The 26,863-nt window shown below is 28.2% G+C and overlaps 1 protein-coding gene across 4 annotated transcripts in view; it reads right to left on the bottom strand.

The window, feature by feature from the left end:
- LOC117171154 (PH and SEC7 domain-containing protein 2) overlaps positions 1-26,863 on the bottom strand; it is a 156,317-nt gene that overhangs the window by 47,371 nt on the left and 82,083 nt on the right. For all 4 annotated transcript variants that reach the window (XM_033358211.1, XM_033358208.1, XM_033358209.1 and 1 more), the window contains exons 3-5: positions 13,050-13,103; positions 8,952-9,315; positions 4,659-5,802 (exon numbers count right to left, since the gene is read on the bottom strand). In XM_033358211.1, the coding sequence (XP_033214102.1) occupies positions 4,659-5,802; positions 8,952-9,315; positions 13,050-13,103 (1,562 nt within the window). The remainder of the gene's footprint in view (positions 1-4,658; positions 5,803-8,951; positions 9,316-13,049; positions 13,104-26,863) is intronic.

Here is a 26,863-nt window from a genome sequence, read left to right as displayed (position 1 = left end):
AGGATAAGATTGTAAAAAATATATAGATGTAAACGGAAAGATTGTAAGGAATGGAAGTCATGTAAACCCTTAGGGGACACATTATGAATAAAGAAGAAATGCCTTGGAATATTTTTAAATACCCTAAAATATTTCAAATCCTTTAGAATCTTTTGAAATCCCTTGAAATTTGTTCAAGTTTTTACAAATTTCTTTGGATATTTAAAGATACCCTAAAACTATTCAAATTCTTTCAAATCCCCTTAAATTATTGAAATCAATTGAAATTTCCTATGTTTTCCAAACTTCTAAATATTTTTTTTAAGTTACTCAAATTTTTACTAAAAAATAATAAGTATTTAATTGTTATTTATACATCTAAATTCCACAATTTCACTTAGGATTAACATTTTTTTTTCAAAAAGAACAATTTAAATTGTAACATTCAGTGTTTAAAATCTTTTCAAAATTTAAACGATACAAGGCTATCCAAGGCTATTACGTATAAAATGGAAGCAACTAACACTTTTCAACTGAAAATTTTTTAATTGAATGCAGTTAAACTGCCAAATTAAAAATTTGACACTTTTATAAATTGTAGAGTTCAAACATTTAGATTCAGTTCCGAAAATATAAATCCACTTTATCATTTTCAATGCTCTAAATTGAAGAATAAATCAATGAATTTAAAAATGTTTAAAATTATACCATTTTAAGCAAATTTAAATTCTAGTTCCAGCTCCAAATTGGTTAAAAATTGAAAATTCCTTGTCCAAATCCGGAATTTTAAGACTTTTCGAAAATTCTCGGTTTCAACAAAGAATTAGAATTTTTCTTTAAAATTTCCTATTCCAATTCATAATTAAAATTTTTTCGAAAACATCACGTATCAACATAGAATTAGAATTCATTCTTTTAAAAAATTCCCTGTTCCAGCACGAAATTGATTTAAATTTGAAAATTCCCTGTTTCAACTCAGAATTCGAATTCCTTAAAAAAATTTCCTGTTCCAATTCAGAATTTTTATCTTTTTCGAAAATTTCCAGTACTAGCTCGAAATTGACTAAAATTGTAAAATTCTCAGTTCCAAGTCAGAATTATTATTATTCTGCATAGATTCCAGTTCCAACTATAAATTTATAAAAAATGGAAAGTTCCCTGTTGAAATTAAAAATTAAATTATTTTTATTGTAAATACTTTTAAAATCCTTAAAATGCTTTCAAATTTTATTTCAAAATCTTGAAACATCTACATGCTGTTTTACACTTTTTCAAATTAATTTTTTTTTAATTCTGCCAAATTAAAAAAATTTTATTAAAATCTTACACATTCATTTTTGAAAATATTGTACATCGTTACAAATACTGTTAAATATTCTCTTAAAATTAGTTTATTAAAATAAAAAATAATTTTCAAATGTCCTAGAAAATGTTTTTTATTCTTCTGAAGTCTGTAAAAATTCTTAAAAAGCTTCTAAATTTTCTGTTCGAAATCTGCCAAAATGAATTAGGCCGTGGATTTTATCGGTACACGTAGACACTTCATTTACATTATCTGAGATCATTTCCAATTTTAAATTAATTTGGCATTTTTTCAAATCTTCTAAATATATCTTCAACTTACTCGACATTTTTCTAAGAATAATGGGTGTTCAATTGTTATTTATACATCAAAATTCAACAATTTTACTTACGAATTAAATTTGATTAAGTAGAAGAATTAAAATTGTAACGTTCAAAGTTTCGCTTTTTTTGTTTAGTTTTGAATATTTAATTTATAATCACTGATTTTTAATGAACAGTCAGATATTTCTAAATATTAAGTAACTTGTCTTGTTCGTAATTAAAAAATTTGAAATTGCATTGTTTAAAAGTGGAACATTTTAGACTGAAATTATTTTTAAAATTTAATAAGTGCCTTGAATCATAAATATATTAATTTAAAGTTATTTAAAAATTTTAAATTGTTTATAATGTTTCAATATGGCGTTTACATTTGTTTAACTAATAAGACTTTCTAAATGTTAACAGTTTCATTTTTAACGTTAAAATCTGGAAATTCTACAATTGTTAACCAGAGTGTCTAGCGATTCTTAGGAACAACATTCAAGGTATTTTCCAGGTTTTCCAGGTCAAGACATCAAAATTTTCCAGGTCTCTTTTTTTAAATCACATAATGAAATAAACGTTTTTCATACATGTAAAAAAAATTCTTTAGGGATATTTTTAAATCTTTGTAATGTCTTTGAAATCTTTGTGAAATCTTTTGAAATCTTTGTGAAGTATTGCAAACCTTAGTGAAAGCTTGCAATTTCGGAGAAATCTTTGAGAAATCTTTTGGCATTTTTCAAAGCTTTTGCAAAATCTTTAAAATTCTTGAAATCTTTGAAATCTTTGTGAACTATTTCTTTAATCTTTGTTTGCAAAATCTCTTGTGTCTGTTTAAAATCATTGAAGTCTTTTGAAATCGCTTAAATCTTTGAAATGTTTTGAAATTCTTGATATCTTTTGAAATCCTTATGAATTCTTTAAAGCAATTGTGACATCTTCTCTAAGTCTTTTGTATTCGTTAGAAATCACTGGAATATTTGAAATATTTTTGAAATCTTTATGAAATTTGTTATAATCGTTTAAAATCACTGGAATATTTGAAATCTTTTGAAATTTTATAAAAAAATTTGATATCGTTTAAAATAATTGAAATGTTTTTAAATCTTTGAAATATTCTTTAATCTTTTTTCGTGAAATCTTTTCTTTTCGTTTGGAATTATTTAAATCTTTTTAAATCTTCTCAAATTTGTTGAAACATTTTGAAATCATTAAAAATCTTTTAAATGTTTTGAAATCTGGTGTACTCCCTTGTTGGAATCTTTGAAATTCTTGAAATGTTTTGAGATCCTTAAGAATTCTTTAAAATATTTAAGAAATATTTCAGAAATCTTTGTAATTGTTTAAAATCTTGTCAATCATTTGTAAATCGTTTAAAATCTTTGAAATGGTTTAAAATCCTTCAAATCTGGCCTACTGTATCCTTGTTGAAATCTTTTAAATTCTCGTATTGGTTCGAAATATTTATGAATGTTTTATGAAATTTTTGAAACTTTTTTGAAATCTTTTGACATCCTCTAAAAAATTTTGAAGTTATTTAAAATCTTTAAAATGTTTTGAAATCTTTTGAAAGTTTAAAAATCTTTGTGCAATGTTTTATCTCCTAAAAAATTTCGAATTTGGTTAAAATCTAGTGTACACGGCTTTTTTTAATGTTTGAAATCCTTGAAATCTTTGTGAAATATTTTGAAATGTTTCTAAAATCTTTCTTGAATCTTGGTTTGGAAAATCTTTTGTATTCGTTGAAGTCATTGAATTATTTGAAATATGTTGAGATCTTCTAAAATTTTTTAAAACCTCTTGAAATCGTTTAAATTTTTGAAATCTTTGAAATCTGGCATACTGTACTCTTTTTCAAATCTTTGAAATCTATGTACTGTATTAAAACGTTGCGAAATTGCTGTTAAATCTTTATTGAAATCTGGCGTGGGCCCCTTTTTTAAATCGTTAACATCCGTGAAATTTGTATGAAATGTTAAATATATTTAAAATATTTCGAAAGTGAATTGACATCGAAATTTGAAACTAATGATCTTTATAATTCCCAAGTTGAAGACCTCAACAAAAAGTTCTTTGAACTATCTTTAATTATTCTGTTATAAACAAAAGATAATTTATTTCTTGATGAATAAAAAAATTTTCAGAAGAAAGATTTTTTCTAAACGAGACGTTTCTTTAATATTAGGCTAAAAGATTTAAATTACTCTTCGTATTTCGATAAAATTACTGTTTTAAAAGAAAAAAAAAGAATAATTAAAATTCAAGGTTTTCGTGAAAAAAATTAAGAAGATTTCCAGGTTTTCAAGGTCACTAGACACCCTGTAAACTGATTCCAAATCTTCTTGCACAATGAATTATTATTCATTTTTTAAATTTCAAAGTACAATTCAATTTCAATTCAATTCAATTCAAAATATTCGATTTTAAACTCTTCTAATTTTTAATTGTTTAAATCTTTAAAACAGCATTTTAAAATTCTTATATTGAAATCTACGCTTAAAAATTAAAAATCTAAAATGGAAAATTTTGAATGAGAGAGATTTTCGAATGATGAATTCTAAACTGAATTATATAACTGAAAAACATTAAATTCAAAAAACAGTTAAAATCAAAGTTTGAAGGATTTTTTTTCTAAAACTTTGTAAATTTCCCGGTAAAAAAATAAAAATTCACCGTCATTTCCCGGTCCAGCGACCATCCTCAGGATTGCTTTTTAAAATTCTGCACATTAAAAATGTATGCTTAAAAAGAAATATCTAAAATGTCAATTTCTTAAAGTAAAATATGTTCCAATTACGCATTTCGAACCGAATGATATCACAATTTAAAAATGTAATTCAACTAATTAACGTAAAAAACTGTTGAAATTGAACTTGAAAAGAATTTTCTGCAAAAAATTTGTAAAATTCCAGGTCAAAAAACAAATTCACTGTCATTTTCCAGTCTCAAGAAATTCCTAGTCATTTCTCGGTCCATCAGGTAAATCTCTGACTTTTCCCTGACCTGCAACCAGAGATGCTCTTAAAAAAAAATTAAGTCAAAAAAAAAAAAAAAAGAAAACATTCCATCACCTGGTATCCAGTCGACTCCGCCAAGGAATGATTATTCCCAGTCCGTTGTTGATTCGGCTGCTGGATCTCACCATTACTCGAATTTGCCCTGCGCCTGTTCTGCCTCGGACTCGAATTCCTCGCGCCCTCCTTGTCCGGTCCCTTAACCTGAATGACTATTCTGTATTCACTGGACTCCTGACTAGCGCTGTAGCTTCCACTCTTGAGTCGCCTCTGCGGTGGCTCACTCGCGAGGATCGTCGAATCACTATCACTGGGATCACTAACCATCATAATATCACGCGCACTAAGAATGTCCATAGTCTCTTCATCATTGTAGTCTGGACTCGACATATTGCTGATTGCCTCCGACTGGCTGAGATCGCCATTTGTGGGATGCAGTCCACCTGGCGAGGTGCCCTCGCCGGAACCCAGTCCAAGCTGAACGACGGCGCCTGGCACCACCGGAAGAGGAAACCTGCGAGACTCCGAGTTGGAGGACATGACGGACGAAGAGACCGAGGTCGGGGATGCCGGCGAGAGGGAACGCTGAGGGCTGGTGCCCTCGGTCGAGGAACTACTGCTCGAGGATTGAGCTGGTGAGCTGCCATTTCGACAGCAGGAGGTTCTCTCGGAGATGGAGGGCGAGCTGACAGGCGCATTGTAAGTCCAAACGATACGCTCGCTTGAGAGACCCTGACCACTCTCGGGTCTCGTGTCCAGGAGGGTGTTGAGACTCGATGTGACGTCGTCGTCGATGTCGATGTCCACGGTACTCATGGATGGATCCTTCTGGAACTGGAGGTGGTCCTCGGATCGAGAGGTCCTCACAAATCCACTCGAGTAGCCGAAATTGGCGTTGTTTTTGCTCTCGCAAGCAGGCGAACACTGGGTGCTTTCGCGCCTCGCGGTTCCAACTGGTGAGGTAGTGGCTGAATTTGACCCGGTCACCTTGTAGCTCCGGTGGTGGCCGAGTATTTCGTTAGGACTGGTAGGTACGGAGTTGTGGTGATGATGATTGTAGTGATTGTAGCGATGGTGGGAATGATGATTGTTGTACCTCAGCGAATCCACCTTTTTCTGGTACTTTGGAAGGAGACAGGTGCTTTGTTGCGTTCGGGAGAGGTTCAACATCAAGTCTCCGGTCATCATGTAGGCCTCGAATCTGCAATAAAATGCACAGATTTCACAGTTTAAAATTCTCGCAAAACAGAAATTATCATTTTCTCACCAAAAGTGATGGATTTTGATGTGGTTGAAGTTCTAAACGTTCAAATGAACGAATTTTTTTACTGATTAGTTTGCAAACCAGGAAGAGTAATAAAATGTTTGTTAATTTATATTGGAAGTAATTTATCGTTGAAAAAGACTTATAATGCATAATTTAAATTGAAGCTGGAACAATATTTATGGGTAAAATAGAAATGTTGAAAAAAATTTCGTTCAGTTGAACGTACATTGGATTTTGAAACTTTCAAACAAAACAGACGAATATTGAACAAAATAGTTGGATTAAACCTACTCGTACATACACTGCCGTTCAAAAGTTTTAGGCCACCTCCTTTTTTATGACTAAATAAACTCTCTTAATTTTAATTATACCAAAGCTAAAAAAATTTCCCTTTAAAAGGTTCATTGCTTTCGAAATTCTGTATAAAATAAGCCCAGGGTGAAGCCAATTTGTCTAGTTTTTAAGTAGATATTGCAAAAATAGTGTAAATTTCAATGTTTTCTTAAATTTTCAATAAGTTGCGAAACAGTCGACATTTTTCAATGTTCAAAAGACAATTATAAAAATAACTACATTTTTGTAGAAAATAGTTGTATTTTAACCAGTAACGATGCATTTCCAACCAAATAAATGAACTTTTAATGAAAACAGGCAAATTTGGTAGAAAAATGTTGAATTTTATACCAAAAATATGTTAATGTTTAACCAAAAAATGGAATTTTCAACTAAAAAAAAAAGATTTTTACACAAAGGATGAATTTTTTAGTCGAAAAGGACGAATTTTGTATACAAAAAGAACGGATGTCAAACTAAATAATTGAATTTTCAAAGAAAAAAGATAACTTTTTAACATAATAGAAATTTTAACAAACAAGATCATTCTCAACCAAAACTCAGGTATCTTAAACTAAAAAATAAGACTTTTCTGCGGAACAGATAAATCTTTGATCGAAAAGGACTAATTTTCCATCCAAAAAGACGAATGTTAAACTATGTTGTTTAATTTTCGATAAAAAACGTAACTTTTTAACAAAATAGAGACAAAAAAGTTGAATATCCGACGAAAAAATATAACTTTTCAACAAAATAGTGATATTTTCAACACAAAAGTTAATTTTCAACCAAATAATTGAAATTTTAACAAAAAAATTAATTTTCAACCAAGAAAGATGAATTTTGAACACAAAAAAAGACTGTTCTACCAAAAAAGTTAAGATTTACATTTAAAAGGACGCAATGCCTATCCAAAAAGACAAATTTAAACAAAAAAGTTGAATATCCGAGAAAAAAATATAACTTTTTAACAAAATAGTGAAATTTTCAAAACAAAAATTAGTTTTCAACCAGAAAAAGATGAATTTTTCTCCAAATAAATGAATTTTAAAGGCGAAAAGACGAATTTGTTAGAACAGGGTGAATTTAAATCTAACAAGTTCAATTTTTGACAAGAAAATATAACATTTTTACGTAATAATGGAATTTTCAACAAAAAAGTTCAATTTCAACTAAAAAAAATTAAAGAATTCTACAGAAAAAAATGAATTTTTAATCGAAAAGGATGAATTTGCTATCTAAAAACACGAATGTAAAAAGAAATAGTTTAATTTTCAACAAAAAAAAGATAACTTAAAAAAAAAGTTAAATTTGCACAAAACAAAGTTCATTATCAACCAGGAAAATTGAATTTTTAACAAAATAATTGAATTTTAAAGCGAAAAGGAAGAATTTTCTAGAAGCCTGTTTAATTTTCTACCAAAAAATATGTATTATCAATCTAAAAGAATTTTGTATAAAAAGACGAATGCAACATGAAACAGCTGAATTTTCGGCGAACAAGATAATTTTTTAAGAAAGTAGTGAAATTATGAACAAAAAAGTTCATTTTCAACAAAAAAAGAGAAATTTTTAACTAAAAAAAAAACTTAAGAAAATGAATTTTTAATCGCAAAGGACGAAATTACTATCTAAAATGTCGAATGTAAAACAAAGCAGTTAAATTTTTGATAAAAATTTGATAAAATTTTTTAACAAAATAGTGGAATCATCAAAAAGAAAATTAATTATCAACCAAAAGGAGGGATTTTCATTTTAAAAAAAACTTTTACAAAAAAGATTATTTTTTAATAGGAAAGAACGAATTTTCTTTCTAATAAAATGAATGTATAACAGTTTAATTTTCAACCAAAAAAGATCTATTCTTAATAAAAGAGTGAAATTTGCAAGAAAAAAATTTATTTTCAACCAGAAAAGTTTAATTTTCACTTGAATAATTGAATTTTGAATAAAAAAAGGCAAATTTTTTAGAAACCTCTTGAATTTTCAATCACGAAAGATGCATTTTCAACAACAGAAAAGACTTTTCTACCTGAAAATATGAATTATCCATGTAAAAGGAATTTTCGATGGAAAAGGATATTTTGTTAATAAAGTTGTAGAATTATCAAGAAAAAGTTAATTCTCAAACAAAAAAGAGAGAATTCAAGAAAAAAGAATTCTACAAAAAAGTTAAGTTTAAGCATTATAAGATGAATGTAAGAAAAAGACTTTTGTACAAAACCAAATTTTTTAATCGTTAATTTTCAACCAAGAAAGATGAATTTTCAATTTTAAATGACGAGTTTTCTACCCAAAAAGACAAACACACAAATCAATAAAATTTTTTAGAAAAAATGATGAGGTTTAAACAATATAGGTGTATTTTCAACCAAAATGAATGACCTTTTAACCAAAATGTTGAATTTTCAACAAAATAATTAAACTTTAAACCAAATGATTAACATTTTAAATAAAAAGAAAAATGAATTCTCAACTAATAATATAATAGTAGAGTTTTCAAACCGAAAATGATGAAATTTCAACCAAAATAATTAGATTTTCTGACTGTCTTCTATGAATTCATTTCGAATTTAAGTGAAAAAACATTCAAAGGGAAAGTTTCTTGAAAACCTGGCTGAAAGAGGATTTCCTGAAAAAAGGGGAAAATGAACGGAATAGGAGAAAGAGTGTGAAGACTGAATTCATTTTTTGAGGTGATTGGTTAAAACTTAAAAAATTGTGATTGTTTTTTTTTTGTATGTACATACCTCGGAGTATTTTTTTGTCTGCCAAACTTGTCGCCGGACAATGGTTCCCACTGGGCGCGTTCCTCTTCTTTAAAGCTGTCGAACTGAGGTAAAAGCGCTTCGATTTCCGAGGATCCGGATGCATCGCTACACGATCCATTACTCCTGACTGCATTTTGCGGAACACCCGGAGGATTCTGCGGAAGACTTATCGGCGACAATTCCGATCCGGAATTTTTTCCGCCTCTCTCGTCACCATTTCCGGAAGATCTGTTTCTCGAGTTGTTTTCAATTCCTGTTCGAAAGAGTTTCAAACTTTCAGCACCTTCGCACGTCGGCTGACCAGAGCACAATAAACGTCGCACGTACGATTTGATGGCTGGATCTAAAACGAAAAGGTCGATTCAATCACGTTTGCATTTTTCAAGGATTTTTTAAAATTATTTTTATTTATTTTATTAATTATAATTATTAAAATATGAGCCAGGATTGCCTAAAAACATCATTTTCAAAATTCTCTAACTCTTCCCTGGAATTATTTATTCCCTAGTAAATTATTTAGATTTCGTTACTACAATATCCAAATTTCTAAATTCTTCTAGGTATGAAAACAAACATACACCTAGAAGATTAATAATATTAATGCAAACAATTTTTGTTTCTAAATATGCTTTATACACTTTTTAATTGAGTTTTCATATCAAAAGTGTTAGATGCATTTTTTACCAAAAAAGAGACAAAGTACAACAAAATTTCAACAAAGTGCATGAATTTGCACCTAAAAAGGATCAATTTTCAACCACAATTAGAATAGACAGAATGCGAGAAAAATAAATATTCCACGAAAAAAAAACGAATTTTCAACAAAATATTTTTTTTCAAGCAAAAAAAAAAAGATTTTTTAACCGAAAATATAAATTTTTATCCAAACAATTGGCTGAATTTTAAACCCAAAAGATGAATTTTCTACTAAAAAAGTTACAGTTTAAATAAAATATCGAAATTGTTAACTAAAAAGAATAAATTTACTAACCAAAACTAGAATAGTTCAATTTGCAGTTAGAAAAGTAAATTTAAAAAAAAAACAAAAAAAAACACGTTTCCCGCTAAATTAATTTATTTTCAACTAAAAATACAAATCAAGAAAAAAATGGAAAAGTTACATCTTCAGTTAAAAAATTAATTTTTAACTAAAAAGATATGAATTTGCAAGCAACGAAATTAATTTATAATCACAGTGATGAATTTTCAACCAAAAATATGAATTTTTGACCAAATAGTGGAATTTTCAACCCAAAAGATAAATTTTCTGTAAAAAAAAGAATTTTTAACTAAATATTTTTTTCAATCAAAGAAATGAATTCTTAACCAGAAATAGAATATTTAAATTTACTACAAAACAGCACATTTTTCAACAAAAAAGATTACATTTATATTAAAGAAGTTAAATTTAACACAAAAAATGGAATAACTGAAGTCAATATTCAACTCAAACGATAAATCTTCAACTAAAAAAAAAACTTAATTTTTAACCCTTTGAACAATATACATGAATTTTCAACTGAAAAGATAAAGTTTTTACCAAAAATAAAATACGTAAATTTTCAGTTAGTAAAATAAATTTTCAACCACAGACATTAATTTTGAACCAAAAAGATGAAATATCAACTAATGAAAGTAAATTTTTAACCAATTCCTATGAAAAAGATACATTTTCGACAAAAAGTGGAATGGTTACATTTTCAGGTAAAAAAATTAATTCTAAATAAGAAAAAAACTAAATTTCAACCAAAAAGATCAATTTTCAACCAATAGGATGAATATTCTACCAAAATGGATGAATTTTGAACAAAGTATATGAAGTTTTAAGAAAAAGAAACCAGAAATTTATTTTTTATCCAGAAAGATATATTTTAACAAAATAAATTAATTTTTAAGAAAATAAATTAATTTTCGACAAAATAGTTGAATTTTTAACCAAATCGTTGAATTATGAACCAAATGGTAAAAATTTCAAACAAAAAAGATTAAACTTCAATTGAAAACCGTTGAATTTTGAAACCCGAAAAGTTGAAGTTTCAACAAAAAGGTTGTTTCTCAACGAAAAGCACGAATTTTCCACCAATAAATGTATTTTATATCTTTAAAGACACATTTTCAACAAAATACAGGAATTTTAAAACAAATAGTTGAATTTCCAACTAAAAATATGATGTTTAAACAAAATAGTTGAATTTTCAACCAATTTGTTTACTTATAAAGCAAATGGTCTAATTTTTAAAATCAAAAAAGCATTCAACTTCTACAAACAACAGTTTAAGTTTCAACAAAAAGATGAATTCTCAACCAACAAACGAATTTTCAACACAAAAATTTATTTTCTATCATGAAAGACGAATTGTCAATAAGAACAAAGATGAATTTTAAATCCAAAAGGATGAATTTTCTGCTTAAATAGGCAAACTTTCCACGAAGCAGTTGAATCTTCGACAACAAAAAATGACTAACAAAATACTTGTATTTTCAATAAAAAATAATTAAATTTTCAAAGAAATAACATTAAACATCCATCGAAAACAGTTGAATTTCCAAACCAAAAAGTTAAACTGTCAACAAAAAGATGAATTGTCAAAGAAAAATATATTAGCTGATATTTCAACAACGAAAAAACGAATTTTCCACGAAGTAAGTAAATTTCCAACCAAAAAGTTGAATTTGCAACAAAATAATTAAATTGCTTCAACAAAATACATGAATTTCTAAATAAATATTTGAATTTTTAATTAAAAAATTTTAATTTTCACTAAAAAAATGAATCTTGAACAAAAACAAACGAATCTTCAACACATTAGTCCAATTTTCAACCAAAGAGATTAACTTTCAACTTGAAAATTAATTTTTAATAATAGTTCAAAGACGAATATTTGTAAAACAGTTCAATTTCTACAAAAAACTTGAATTTTTAACAAAAAAAAATCATTCTCAACAGAAACAGATTAGTTTTTAACCAAACAGTTGCATTTCTAACCAAAAAGAGGATTTTTCAACCAAGAAGACTAATTTTCTATCACTAATGAGGAATTTTCAACTAAAACAGATCAGCTTTAAACCAAAAATGTAAAAGTTACATTTTCATCTGAAAACATTAATTTTAAACAAGTTTAAACAAAATAGTCAAATTTTCAACCGAAAAGATGAACGTTCAACCACGAAAAAACAAATTTTTAACAAAAATGTCCAACTTTTACCCAAGTAGTTGAATTTTCGATTAAAAAAATCAATTTTGAACCAAAAATGGATTAATTACATTTTTAATCATAAGAAACATATTTCAACACAAAATAATTCAACAAAGTGTTTAAACTTCAACCAGCGAGATGAATTTTCAACTAAAATGATTAAATGCTCAATCTAAAGAAAAATACGTTAACATAATTGTTAAATTTTCAACCAAAAAGGATAACTTTTTCACATCATTGTTGAATTTGTGACCAAATAATAAATTTCTGATCTAAAAATATAATCGGCAGGTAAAAGAAATTGAAAAAAAAGAAATGAAAATACAGGGAAAATAAAATCCCTCAATTTTCCTGAACAATAATATTCAAGTACCAAAGTTTTAATCTGATAACATTTTTAACACAAGAATTTTTTATGAAGGAAATAAAACATTTTCAATTAAAAATGTACAAAATTCTAATTTATTAACCTGGACAGTTATATAAAATGTCTCTTTTATAAATTTCCTGACTTTTCCCTGAACTTTCCTCATCATTAAAATTCCTTGACTTTTCCCTGATAAGAAAAAATAAATCAAAAATAATTCCGGAAATGGTCTTACACTCTTCGAAGGTAATCTATATTCTTTAATCTCTTCAGGGATTACAAATGGGCCTTAACATTGAGAGATAAATATTTAGAGGGTTGAATTGGATAACTTTGATGAATTGGATAAAGAGGAGGAAACGTGACTTATCTGCCAACTTTCACTCAATGGATTTGAAATAGAGGGAAAGCGAGTGCACTTTCTTTTGAACGAAACCCTCCTTGAGCGCATACCTACCTAGGTGAAAAAATAAAATAAAATAAAAAGACGGAGAGTGCAGGGAACTCACTCACCCCTTCGCAGCTTCAGCGTGACGGGGTCTGACGAGAGCCGGAGACATTTCAGAACTGAAACAGAAAAGAAATAAAAAGTGCTTGCGGGTGAACGAGCCATAAAACTGCATACCCTTAGTACTAAATACAAGTACGATATTTTTAATACAACCCCTTTTAACAACCCATCATGATTCATCTTACAAATATTTTAAATTTCAAATCGTTAAAATTGATGAATTTTCCATTATTATTTTCCATTACTATTAAAAACAAAAAACTTTCAAAATTACGTAACTTTAAAATTCAAAATTGTAGGACTTGGAATTATAAATCTTTAAAATTCAAAAATCGAAGAGTTTTTAATTTGGAAAATTTACAGTTAAGAATTAAACAAATTTTTAGTATAAGATTTAAAAATTCTATAATTTTGATGATTTAAATTTTAATGTTCTTTAATTTGGAAGATTTATAATTGAAAACTCTGTACTCTTGATAAAATTTAAAAAATTTTCGTATACACCTTTAAAATTCAATAAATTTCAATTTTAAATATACACAATTCAATAATTTTTTTAATTTAACTATTCCAGAAAAAAAGTTCAAAACTACATACCTTTAAAATATAATTCTTAAATATTGAATAATTATCATTTTTACATATATTTTCAATATGCAAGATTTTTCAATTGTCATGCATTAAATTGTATAACTTTGAATTATAAATCTGTAAAATTGAAAAATCGAAGTTTTAAAAAAAATGCATAGCTAAAAATTACGCAAGTTTTAATTTTTATAATTAAAATCTCTGAAATTTTAATTATTTACATTTGAAATTTCATCTACTTGGAAGATTTAGAATGAAAAACTCTCGACTCTTGACAAAGTTCAAGAATTTTTGTTATAAAGGCTAAAATTATATAATTTTCAATTTTAAATCTTAAAAATTGAGAAATTTTAATTACTTACATTTGAAATTTTATCAATTTGGAAGATTTAGAATTAGAAACTCTTAACCAAATTTATGAATTTTTATTTGTACATTTTGAAAATTTAATATTTTAAAATTTTAAATCTTCACTATTGAATATTGTTTGATTTGAAATCTGTAATGTCAAGTTTTCAGAATTTAAGCATTTTTAATTGTGAACATTTAAAATTGAACTATTCCAAAAAAACGTTCAAAATTAAATAACTTTAAAATTAAAATCTTGAAAATTGAATAATAATAATTCTATATATATATATTTTTTAAATTCAAACATTTTCTTTTATAACTCTTTAAAATTGTAGAACTTTGAAATTTTTTATCTTTGAAAATGAAGAGTTTTTAATTTTAGTAATTTATAATTGAAAATGATGCTGGTTTCAAAGTTTCCAGTTAAAAATTCGGTACCTTTCATGATTTATATATTTAAATTCCTTTAATTTTGAAAATTTTGAATTGAAAAATATTGACAAACTTTCAGAATTTTTTGTTATCTTTAAAATTGAGCTATTACAAAAAAACGCCTATACCTTTAAAATATAAATTTAAAAATTGGAATAATTAGCTGTTCCACAGATACTTTCGAAATTCAAGAATTTGGAATTGTAATGCATCAAAAGTTTTACGATAAAAAAATTCCAGGCCTCGGTCACAAATTTGTAAAAATAGTGTCTTAATTTTTTTTCAAGCATTAAACCTGTGTGTAGTCTAAATTAAAAATTTCGAACTGAAAGTTCATTATTTTTGGTTGAATTCTGATATTAAATTTTTGGTTAAGGATTTATCTATTTTTGTTAAAGTTTTTATTATTGGGTTCAAAATATATACTTCTTGGTTGAAAATCCAACAATTTTGAAAAATAATCTGTTCCGTTTAAAAATGAAGTTTTTTGTTGAAAATTCAAGTTTTGCCAAAATTTTTTTTTATCGACTAGGAAATCCAACAATTTAGTAGAAAATTAAACTATTTGGTTGGAAATTGATCTTTTTCGGTATAAAATCGATTTTTTGTTAAAAATCCAACTTTTTGGTTGAACATTAATCTGTTTTAGTTAAGGATTTTTTTGTTGAAAAAAATGAATTTTTAACCAAAAAGATTGATTTCTACCAAAAAGGCGAATTTGTAATTAAAAATGACAATTTTTTAAACAAAAATGGAATAGTTAAATTTTTAGTTAAAAAACTAATGCTCAATCAAAGATATGTATTTTTAACTAACATAGCGGGATATTTAACTGAAATAGTTAGATTAATTAATTAATTAATTTCAACAAAAGAATTGAACTTTCTACCAAATAATTAAATTTTTTATTCCAAAAAAGACGAATTCTGAACAAACATTTAGAATTTTTCGTTTTAACGAAAAAAAGACTTAATTTTTATAAAAAGAAGCTTAATTCAGCCAAAAAGATGAATTTTCAACATAAGTTGCACTTCCAGTTAAAATGATGAATCCTCAACCAAAAAAATAAATAAATTTTCATCACAAGAGCATCAGCTCGGCAATCGGATGCCAACGGAACTAGAGAGCAATTTTTTTCACAACTTAGGAATAAAAATCAATATTAAAAAAATATTGATTTTTGACCAGTAGACAAAAACATTTAACATCAGTTTATTTAAAAGAGTTTAACTTTCTATCAAGTAATTACTTCTTTCCATCAAAAAAGATGAATTCTGAATAGAAAATGTAGTAGTTTATATTTCAACCAGAAAAAGGTTTTAATTTTCAATCAAAAGCACTTGAATTAAAAAAAAAGACGAGTTTTCAACATGAGTTTAATCTTCAACAAAAACAGATTTTTCAGTCAAGAGAGAGAAAAAACTGCAAACTAACTGTTGTATTTTCAAGCAAAAAGATGAATTTTCAACCCAGAAAATTAATTTTCCACCAAAAAGAACTAATTTTCAAGAAAATACATGGGATAGTTAAATTTACAATTAAAAAAATTAATTTTAAACAAAAAAAGGAATTTTCAACAAAATAATTATTATATTAATATAAAGCTACTTTTACGAATCAAGAATCATTGTTATTCAATTTTATATTGAAATTTAAAAAATAAGCACGCTCTATAGAAAATTCCCTGTCATTTTCAGACTTTCCCAGGTATATAAAAATTCCCTGACAATTCATTTGAAACATTTTGAACATTATTTTGTTTTCGAAAGTCTCATTGTCTAAAATAATCAACTTTATGGCAATCAAAAATTAATTTTGTGTTTTAATTAAATTTACCAATGCATGTTAAATAATTAATTTAATCTTATAAATAGTTAAGACACTATACGTTTTGATTAAAAAAAAAAATTATATTTCTTTTATTATTTTCTCAATTAATGATATCTACTTTAGGTCGTATTATAGCTCTCGCGAATTCAATAAAACTTGAGTAAAAGTTTTTTGTTATATTTCCGATTTTGAATTCTTTCAAGTTTCACTAAGCAGATGACTGTCGTGAATTCCAGCGATTTCTATAAAAAGAACTGTTTGATAAATTCTCAAATTTTAAGAAAAGTCTCGAGCCTGACTAAATCGAATGGTATAAAATAAGGCAAATTGCAGCAAAGTCTAATCGAATGCAAGTGGAAAAAGTTACGTCAGACTAATTTTCGATGCTAATATTTATAGCCGACTGCATTGCATGAATATCATTATAAACTTTTCCAATTCAGTCTTTCGTATTTGATTACTACACAAATCTCGAAAATGAGAAAAAAGCTCATATACGGAGAGAAATTTTATTTTATCCACCTACTACGATATTAATTATTTAAATTGTGCTCCGTGCACCAACAAAAAAGTTTTATATTCTATTAAGATCCTTTTCCACCCCTACTTACACTTATTACCCCTCCCCCTTCCTTCCTTCAAGCTTCGATTCCCATCAATTCTATAACGTCTACCACTTCACTTCCCCCCTCTACCCAATGTCCCCTATGATCACTTCCCCAATCAATACTCCCATTCCCCTACTTCACAATCCCACATTTTCCCTCACTTTCCAAACCCCCTCATTTCCACTCCCCTCAATAATTCCAATTTTCTTACTTCCCATACAGCCTCACCCAGCTTCCGCTCACCTCATTTTCATAATTGCCTCACTTCCCCAATCCACATTTCCCACCACTTATCCTTCTTCCTCTCCCATCATTACCCCTCACAACCCCTCCCTAGACTTCTTCTTACTTCTCCTAAATCCCCTTCTATTCCTTACTTCCTCTCTCATCATTTCTCCTACTTCCCCCTTCCTTCATTCCCCCTCACTACGCCACAAAATCATTACTCCTACTTCCACTCCCCTCACATTCCTTAATGATTCCTTCCATCATTTTCCTTCCTTGAAAAAAAAATACGACGAATGGACATTCGGCCGAAACTACACGGAGAGAACACAACGGCTGTTGTCGCCGTGACTCATGGTGATGATGCGTGTGATGGGATAAAAGTTCTTCGAAATGCTCGAAAATATGTGAAGTTGACCTGCTCACGGTGATCACGCGAGTGCTTCACGGCGGTCATGCGCGTGAATCTCAGAACTTTCATAGACCACCACTGCGATCACAGTGTTCAGCATTATTTTCTTGCGCATCAGCAGTGCGATGTAGCAAGCGATGAGAATCGTTTTTATAACACCTCTAATCGAAAAATTTCTCATCGCAGAAACATCGCAGTGCTGAAGCACGTGCAAATAATGCTGAACACTGTGATCGCAGTGGTGGTCGTTGTAAAGTCCTAAGTGTGATTCACGCGCATGACCGCCGTGAAGCACTCGCGTGATCACCGTGAACACTTCACTTTCACATATTCTGGAGCATTTCGAAACACTTTTATCCCATCAAGCGCATCAGCACCTTGAGTCACGGTAACACAGCCGTTTTTTTCTCTTTATGTATAAGGGTTTCTGCCAGAAAGCTACGAAACCCTAATAATCAGATGAATCATAGCACACAGCTCAAAAAAAGTAAAATAGGAGACATTTTCCACCGCAAAGGGGAAGAAAGGTAGAGAGAATAAACATTTATTTTCATTTAAAAAAGATGAAACTATCTTTTTATAGGAAATTTTATATTTCAAAAAATAATTTTAGTTGGTTTGTAAATGGTTACTGCCATTTAGGAACCTTTTTTTTACATTGAATATTCTTCGGTCTTTGGAAATCCATTCACGGTGATATAAAACAGCTAGATAAAACCTGAAATTTGTTAAACAAACCACTCATATGTTTTATATTGTTCTCATAATCAAAAATATTTTCTTTTCTAAAAATTCCTTTATTAATAATTAAATCCCGATATATATGCATAAAATTAAATAATTCTGCCCAAAAATGAGTTTGGGCGAGTTCGTGTCTGGATTTTTATGTCTTAAGATTAAAAACAAAATATTTTCATATCCATATTAAATTTTTTTTAAATATTAAGCGTTCTGCAAATTTCTTAAATGAAATCTCTTGAAATCCTTTAAAATCTTTTAAAATAACATAAAATCTTATAAATCCGTAAAAATCTGTTATAATCAAATTTCATTTATTTCCTAAAGTTCTCTAGAAATTTGCTAAAACTACATCTTGGAAATCGTAAAAATCCTTTAGCATATGTAGAAATAATTGGAAATTTCAGGAATATAAATTAAACTAGAATTATTTATTAAACTGATTTAAATAAAACATTTGAATAAAATTTTCCGGTATTTTTATTTCTTAATATGAAAAAAATTAACCGTTTCAAGAACCATATCAAATTTCATGAATATTAGGAATTCTAAAATTATTTGAAATGAGTCAAATAATTTAAGAAATGATTAATTCTAGTTAGTAAGATCTGTCTGAAAGAAAGTTATTCGTATTTTTCTTATTTTCATGCATGCACATTTTTTTACATATCTGAAGATCTTAACTGTTCCTATAAATATTGCAGGCACATATTGTTAAATCTTTAATTAAAAATGGTTTATATTTGAAAATTTTACATGTACAATTGATAATTTAGAAATGGTTAAATTTAAAATGTAGATATTGTACAATATTACAAAATCAAAATTGTTTAAATTCTATTTAAGGAAAGAATATTTAACATCTACTAAAAATTGAGCTTAAATTTGCCTGACTGATAAAATCTATTTTTTTTGTAGTTGTTTAAAATTTTTTAAATTCTCGAAATTCTTAAATTTGTTGTTATAATAGTCTAAAATAATGAAATTCGTTATTAAAAAAAAACTAAAGATGTGAGCTTTAAAGTTATAGACACACCCATTTTTGTACCGAAATTTCAGTAAACGTATTATTCCATTTCAGAATTAGAAGTTAAAAGAATCTCTGTTCCAATCTAGAGTTTTAATTCTTTTTGAAAATTTCCTGAAATATTTAAAATCAGCTGAAACTTTTGGAAATTTTATTAATCCTCTAAAATACCGTGAAATGTTTTCAATTCCTAAAAAATCTCTAGATGACCTCGCAATCCCTTGCAATCTTCGGAAATTTTCGAAAAACTGTGATGTCTCATGAAATCTATTATATTGCTAAGAAATCCCTTAAAATATTTTGTAAAATACCATGGCAGGATATCTGCTAAAATCCTAAAAATAATTTCCTTACCAATCCCTTTACTTCTTTAAATCATTACATGATACTTGAATTTCCCCATTTATTGTCCATATGTGAATATAAAAATATACAAAAATAAATTTAATTTAAATTTGAAACTAAATTCCATGAATTTTATTAATAACTGAAACAAATGTTTACATTATTATCGTATATGAATTTCGAGAACCTAATTTAATACATATTTAACACATTATTAATGTTCTTAATAAAATATATTTTCCTTAAGGAGATAAGTGAGAGGACTTCTAATCCTAGATCCCTATTACCGACATGTTACCGACGTCGAAACCATTCTACAGCTCAAGTTGTTCCTGTCCGTGCTAAGCTTCCAAGAATATTTTGGATGATTTTACGTAAACACTTTCAATGTTATATTTTGATTTGTCTTTGAATTTTCTATTGCATCATATAGTTATGTAATCATCCAGAATATTTGAGGAACTTAGCACTGACACGAACCACTTGAGCTATTGGAATGGGCTCCATGTCGGTAACATGTCGGTAACAGGAATCTATTATAAGAACTCCTCCTAATAAAAATTCCCTGACTTTCAGGTTTTCCAAGTGAGCAGACGCCCCTTTCATTTTATGAAAAAAAATCTGTAGATAAACAGAAGGGTAGATAACATTCTAATCAAGCAAAGGTCGTTGGACAAATAACTAACCACTCCAAAGAAGAGTAAATATTGCAAATTTCATTAAGGTGAAAGCCAAAATTAATATTCAGAGAGGGATAATTTGAATTTGAATAATATTCAAATTACAAAACCAATTTGAAAAACTATTAGAATGGTTTAAAAAGACACACTGAAAGCCTCAAAATTATTACAGAGGGTGGAAAATAAAGTAAATGGTTAGGTCCTTTGGAAATGGAACATTACGTCAGACCGATCCATTGCCCACGCTGTTCAGTTTAACCCTTCGGTGGTTAGGCCTGAGCGAAACTGTGAAATTAGCATAGCAAAATATCCAACAATTTCGAAACTGTGGTCTTCCATTTCGTATAAATCGATTAGCTTAAAAGCCGAGAGTGTAAAGGTTTTTCCCTGCTGCAAATATTACCAACAATTATTTTCAAATAGCGAAGAAAATTGAAAAATATGTCCTGTTGCTCCCCAATGAATTGTTGGAAAATTTTAAAATATTGAAACCTAGAAGCACTGTTTTATTAAACTCGAATTTATTTATAAAGCAATAATAATCAGGATTTTTCTGTTCAACATCGTAATTTATTCATATCAAACTACACTTTAAAAAAAATCATTTTTAAAGAAGTAGTTGAAATCAACTAAAAAGACAAATTTTCAATAAAAAATTGAAATCTTAACCAAAATGATTGATTTGTATTCAAATACTGAATTTTTCACCAAACTGTTAAAATTGTAAGCCAAAAAGATTTTATTTCTACAAAACTGTTGAATATTCAACAGAAATGGAAATTTTCAACCAAATGATTGAATTTTATACATAAAAAATTTCCTAATAAAAGAGTTGAGTTTTCAAGCTAACAGTCGAATGTTTTAGAAAACTTTCGACTATATAGCTTGATAGAAAGAAATTTCAACAAAAAGGTTCATTTACAACCATGCAAAATGAATTTTTAACCAAGCAGTTAAATTTTCAACAAAAAATTAACTTTAAGCAAAATGGTCGAATTTTTAAACAAAATAAATTAAATTTCGATGAAAAATAGTTCAATTTTCAGCCAAGCAGTTCAATTTTCAGTTGAAAGCATTAATTTTCAACAACAAAAATCAGCAAATTTGCAACAAAGCAGTTCAAATTTCCAGCCAAACACATGACTGTTCAATTAACAAAGATGAATTTTCAAACAAATGGCCAAATTTTAAAACAAACAAGATTTAGCTTCACCCACAAAAAAATAGTACAAACCAAAAAGATGAATTTCCTACAAAAACAGTTGAATTTAAAAAAAAAATGGATTTTACATCAAAAAATAGAAATAAAAAAAAAAGAAATTCTTCCCCAAAGCAGATTCATTTTTAATCAAACAGTTGCATTTTTATTTGCAAAAGAGACATTTCAACAAAAAAGACGAAGCATAAAACAAAACAAAAAAATGGTTAACGCAGTATTTCAGCTTTCAACGAAGTAGTATTAGTAGTAGTGCTATATTTATTTGAGAACCAACTGATTCATATAAATAGGTCACAGTTCAATTCTAAAAATAACTGTTATTCTATTAAATAAAAAGACTAAAGTTAAAGATTAATGGTAAACTTTACCCCAGAGGAGATAAACCTTGCTTACAACAGAAAAAAAATCTTTAACCTATATAATTAACCTTGCTTACAACAGAAAAAAAATCTTTAACCTATATAATTAATTGCAATGCCCATTCATGAAACTGACTAACAAACATCTTTTTTTTTATAATATTTTTATCAGGGTTATCGAGAATATTCTGCCAGGCATTCCTTATTTCGCACAGATCCCGACTTCGGCTTTTACATGAAAGGAGTAAAATTTTCAATAGAAAAAGATGAACTATCAACCAAAAAAATAAAAAAATTTCAACAAACCAATTACATTTTCAACCAAGTAGTAAGTTTACAATAATTTTCAGCCTAAAAAGATTTGCTACCAATAATGACATTAAAACTTTAGAAGTTGAGTTATCAATCAAATAGTTTAACTTTTAAGCAAGAGTGACGATTTTCGAAAAGAACGAATTTTCTTTAATTTATGTAAAAATTTACTTTTTTCAATTTTATAATTTACAAATCAAAATAACTAAGTTGATAATACATAAAAACTTAATCAAGAAAGAAATAGGCAATAGTTAAAGTAAATAAAAATACACAACATATTTTAACAAGTAAACAAAATTATATTTAAAATAAAATTCAAATTGAATAACAGACCAACCAAACCAAGGAAATAAATTTTCAACTAAAATTACGAATCTTCATACAAAAACAGATGAATTGTCAATGAAAAATATAATAGTTTATATTAATCCTCAACCAAATCAGATTAATTTTCTACAAAAATAAATCAATATTCAACACATCAAAAATTAGATTTTTTGTTACAAAAAAGAGATGAATGTTTGGAAACGAAAAAGCTGGATTTTGAACCAAGGAAGAAAAAAAATTTCACTGAATTGTTCAATTTTTCAGGCACACTTGCATTTTCAAATCGAAAATATGAATTTTCAACAAAAAAAATTACTTTTTAACCTAATAATTGAACTTTTTTTTCAAAATAGTGTAAGTTTGAACAAGGTACATTAATTTAAAACCAAGTAGTAGTTAAATTTTAAACGAAAATAGGTTAATTCTCAACGAAAAATGTAATATTTGATATTATTTCAACCAAGAAAGATTTTAATTTGAAATCACTCGCCAAAAAAGATGAAATTAAAAAAAAATAGCTGAATTCTCAACCAAAAAAGAATCATTTTCTACCCACAACAGACCCATAAACCTCCCTTAATAGGAGTTATAGAAAAAACACAAAGTAATTAAAGTTGTAGTTCCAAGTTACTGGAAAAATCGGAACTAATAAGTTACGTAATAAGTTACTTTTTAAAATAGTAACGAAGTTACCTTAAACGTTACAAATAACGTAACCGAAAAAGATACCTTTTTACAAAATAGTTAATTTTAAAAAAAAATCGTGGAATTTTGCACAACATAGTTGAATTTGCAACATACAAAGATGAATTTTTAAAAGCAAAAAATCAAACTTTAAGCAAAAAGTGGAATTTTTAAGCCAAAAAGACTGCTTTTTTGGAAGACAGTCGAATTTTAAACAAAGAAGTTTATTTTCGACCAAGAAAGAAGACTTTTTTATATTTAAGTGAAAAAGCGAGAAGAAGGGTAAGTTTCACGAAAACAAGTAAAAAAGAGAATTTCTTAAAAAAGGGGGGATAAAAGAAGAATACGGGAAAGAGAGTGAAGTCGTATTGTTTAATGAGCTTTTAAATTCAAGCTTTTTATTATTGATAATTTTTGTGCCACTCTCTTTGTATTTTAGGCTCTGAATTTTTTGATGACAAGTAACAAATGACCTTTGGTAAATCGTAAATTATAGGATCGATCGACTTTCTACAACATTGCACTTTCCGTATAGTGGCCGTTGCACTCGAGGGTAACTCGCAACATTTACGAACCGGCTGCAGCTTCATGTTCTCTCTTAACCTATTCCCACCTGACTTATCCCCTGTTAAAAATTACTACCCAATTTTGTCAAATACCACGGACATAAAATCCTAAAAGCAGGGAAAGAGTTATTGCTAATTTATCAGATCGTATAAAGCAGCTGGAAAGTTCAATTCAATATAGTAGTTTTACAGCAGCAATCATTTTCTCGTGAAAAATAGATCAGTACTCTCAGGCTGGCCAATAAAATCTAAAAAAAAAAAGAGATTCCTGGCTACCTTCATCCAACAGCCACTCTAAGTTATGAAAATAATTTCAAGAGAATGCAAACAAGACTTAAAAATGCGGTCCAGCGAAGATGGATTACGCCGCATTATAAGTGAATCACCAGGGTTACAAGTGCATTAACTCAATTACTGCATATTTTAAGTGAATTAACGAAGATTATTTATGGTTACAAGTGGATTTTTTATAATTTCAAGTGTTATCTGATAGCCATTGCATTACCTAGAGATAGAAATGGATTAACTGCTTGACAAGTTGTTTACTAGGATTAAAAATCGATTACCTAGATTTACAAATGGATTACACTAGATAACTAGAATTACCTAGGATTACCGTGGATTACAGGTAGATTTCACTAGATTACCAGTTAGCATAACCGTGCGGTACAGTGGATTAGCAAAGTTTTGTCTCCCATCAGTGTAATCCTACTGTGATAAACTTGTAATCCAATTGTAATTATGGATGAATTTGGTTAATCCATGATAATATAGTTGCATATTATGGGTGATTCACTTAAAACTATAGATAATCCACTTTTAATATGGAGAAATTTGGCACAATCCAATTGCAATCATGGGTAATTCATATATAATTTTGAATAAGCCACTTGTAATCCTACTAGGTCCTCTTGTTATCCATAGTAACCCACTTGCAACGGAGTAATCCGGATATTCAACTTGTAATCATGGATCACTTATAATCCTTTGTAATCCACTCGTAATCCTAGGATACTCACATGTAATCCTGAATAATCTATATATAATCCTAGGTAATGCCTTGTTAATTCTAAGTAATTCACACTTGTAGCCTTATGTAAACCAGTTGTTATCAGCAGCAATCCTCTTCTAGTATGGAGTAATCCAGCATAATCCATTGTAATTATGAGTAGTTCACTTAAAACTCTTGATAATCCACTTGTAATACAGAGAAGTCTAGCATAATCACTTGTTATCCTATGTTATGGATCTGTAATCCTGGGTAATCTAGTTGTAATCCTAGGTAATCTAGTTGTAATCCTCGGTAGTCCACTGTCACATGGCAATCCACTGTCAAAGCGAAATAATCGATAATACTCAACTTGTAATCAAGGGTGACTTACTTGTAATCGCGGGTATTCCACTTCTAATCTAAGGTAATCCAACTAATCAGCGGCAATCCACATTTATCTGGAGTAATCCAGGATTAACTCCTTGTAAGCATGGGTAATTCTCTTGTAACTCTAGGTAATCCACTTGCAATAGGCAGATATCTAGGAAAATCAGCTTGTAATCATGTTTAATTCGCATGTAATCCTCGCTAATTCACTTGCAAACCTATGCAGTCCACTTATAATAAATACACACTGTTAAAAACAATATTAAATTTAATATACCCATGTGCATTAAAATTAATATATCAAACATATGAGATCGCCATTAAGAGCGCGTATTATAAATTTCATATACATTTATTTCAATCACTTACAAGAAAAATCATATAATTTCATTTTTCACAAATTTAAAATAATTTTAGCTGTAATTTTTAATTCTAAATAATAAAACATGATACCTTATTCCTGTAATCAGAAATAAAATTGAATTTCAAGTCGAAAAGTTCAATTAAGCAAATAGATAACAGACTTAACCTACAAATAACTGTATTCGCCTTAAATTTGGACCATTTAGAGCGAAATTATACAGAAAATGTACCCGTACATTGCACTTTCATTATAAATAACAACTGAGTCGACGAATTCTAGATTATTAATTTAATTGAGAATACCGACAAGATTTAAAGAAATGAAAGAAGGTTGAGTTTTCATGCACCGAAATAATCCAGAATATCCACTTGCAATCATGGGTAATCGACTTGCAATCCTGGGTAATCCACTTGCAATAAGCAGAAATCTACACAGTAAAAAAAAGTGTTCAAAATGATACCGAAATCAATATCATTTTGATATGCAACAAAAATGATACCAAATTCAAGCGCATTTTGATCGGCCGGAGTGAATGATCGACTTTTGAGATCATAATGATCTGATTCGGGATCATGTATAAAGTAAAACCAAGATGGCTGACGTTCTTAAGAGTACTTTATCTCATGTACAAGCTTTTTGTAGTTTCTGATCGTGCAGTTTACTTGAAAATTAAAAAAAAAAATTCTGATATTAGAACGCCAAGAATTTGCGGCCATTTTGTTTAGTCTGACAAATGAACTAAAAAATAAGGTCAAATTGATCCAAATTGACAGATCATTATGATTCCGAGAGTCAAATGATCGTTGACGTAAAATGCTCTGCAACAAAATTGATCCTTTTTTTTACTGTGTAGGAATGTCAATTGTAATGATGTTTAACTCGTATGTAATCCTGGCTAATCCACTTGTAAACCTATAATGCAGTCCACTTGTAACACTAGGTAAACCATTTGTTATTTGCGGTAATCTACTTGTCTTTCGACTTAATCCAGGACAATCCACTTTCAATCATGAGTAATTCACTTGTAATCCTGGGTAATCCACTTGTAAAGCGATGTAATCAAGGATACTCAATTTGTAATAGTAGAGAATTTACTTGTAATGATGGGTAATACACTTGTAATCATGGGTAATACACTTGTAATCTTATTTAATCCAATTAAGACTCTTGAAATTCTTGGTGATCGACCTGCAACCCTGAGTAATCTACTATTAATCCTGAATAAACCACCTTTAATCCTGGGTAATCCACTTTTAATTATTGACAATTCAATTACTAGGCAGTCTGATAAGTACCTGAAAATTCTAAGAGATGGCATTAGTATTCACTAATGTGAACCATTTTCGTCGAGCTTGATCCTTCAAATGA

Source organism: Belonocnema kinseyi, chromosome 4, assembly GCF_010883055.1.
Source record: "Belonocnema kinseyi isolate 2016_QV_RU_SX_M_011 chromosome 4, B_treatae_v1, whole genome shotgun sequence".
NCBI lineage: Eukaryota > Metazoa > Arthropoda > Insecta > Hymenoptera > Cynipidae > Belonocnema > Belonocnema kinseyi.
Note: the sequence above shows the minus strand (reverse complement) of the source record. Positions and strands in the feature narration are given on the sequence as shown.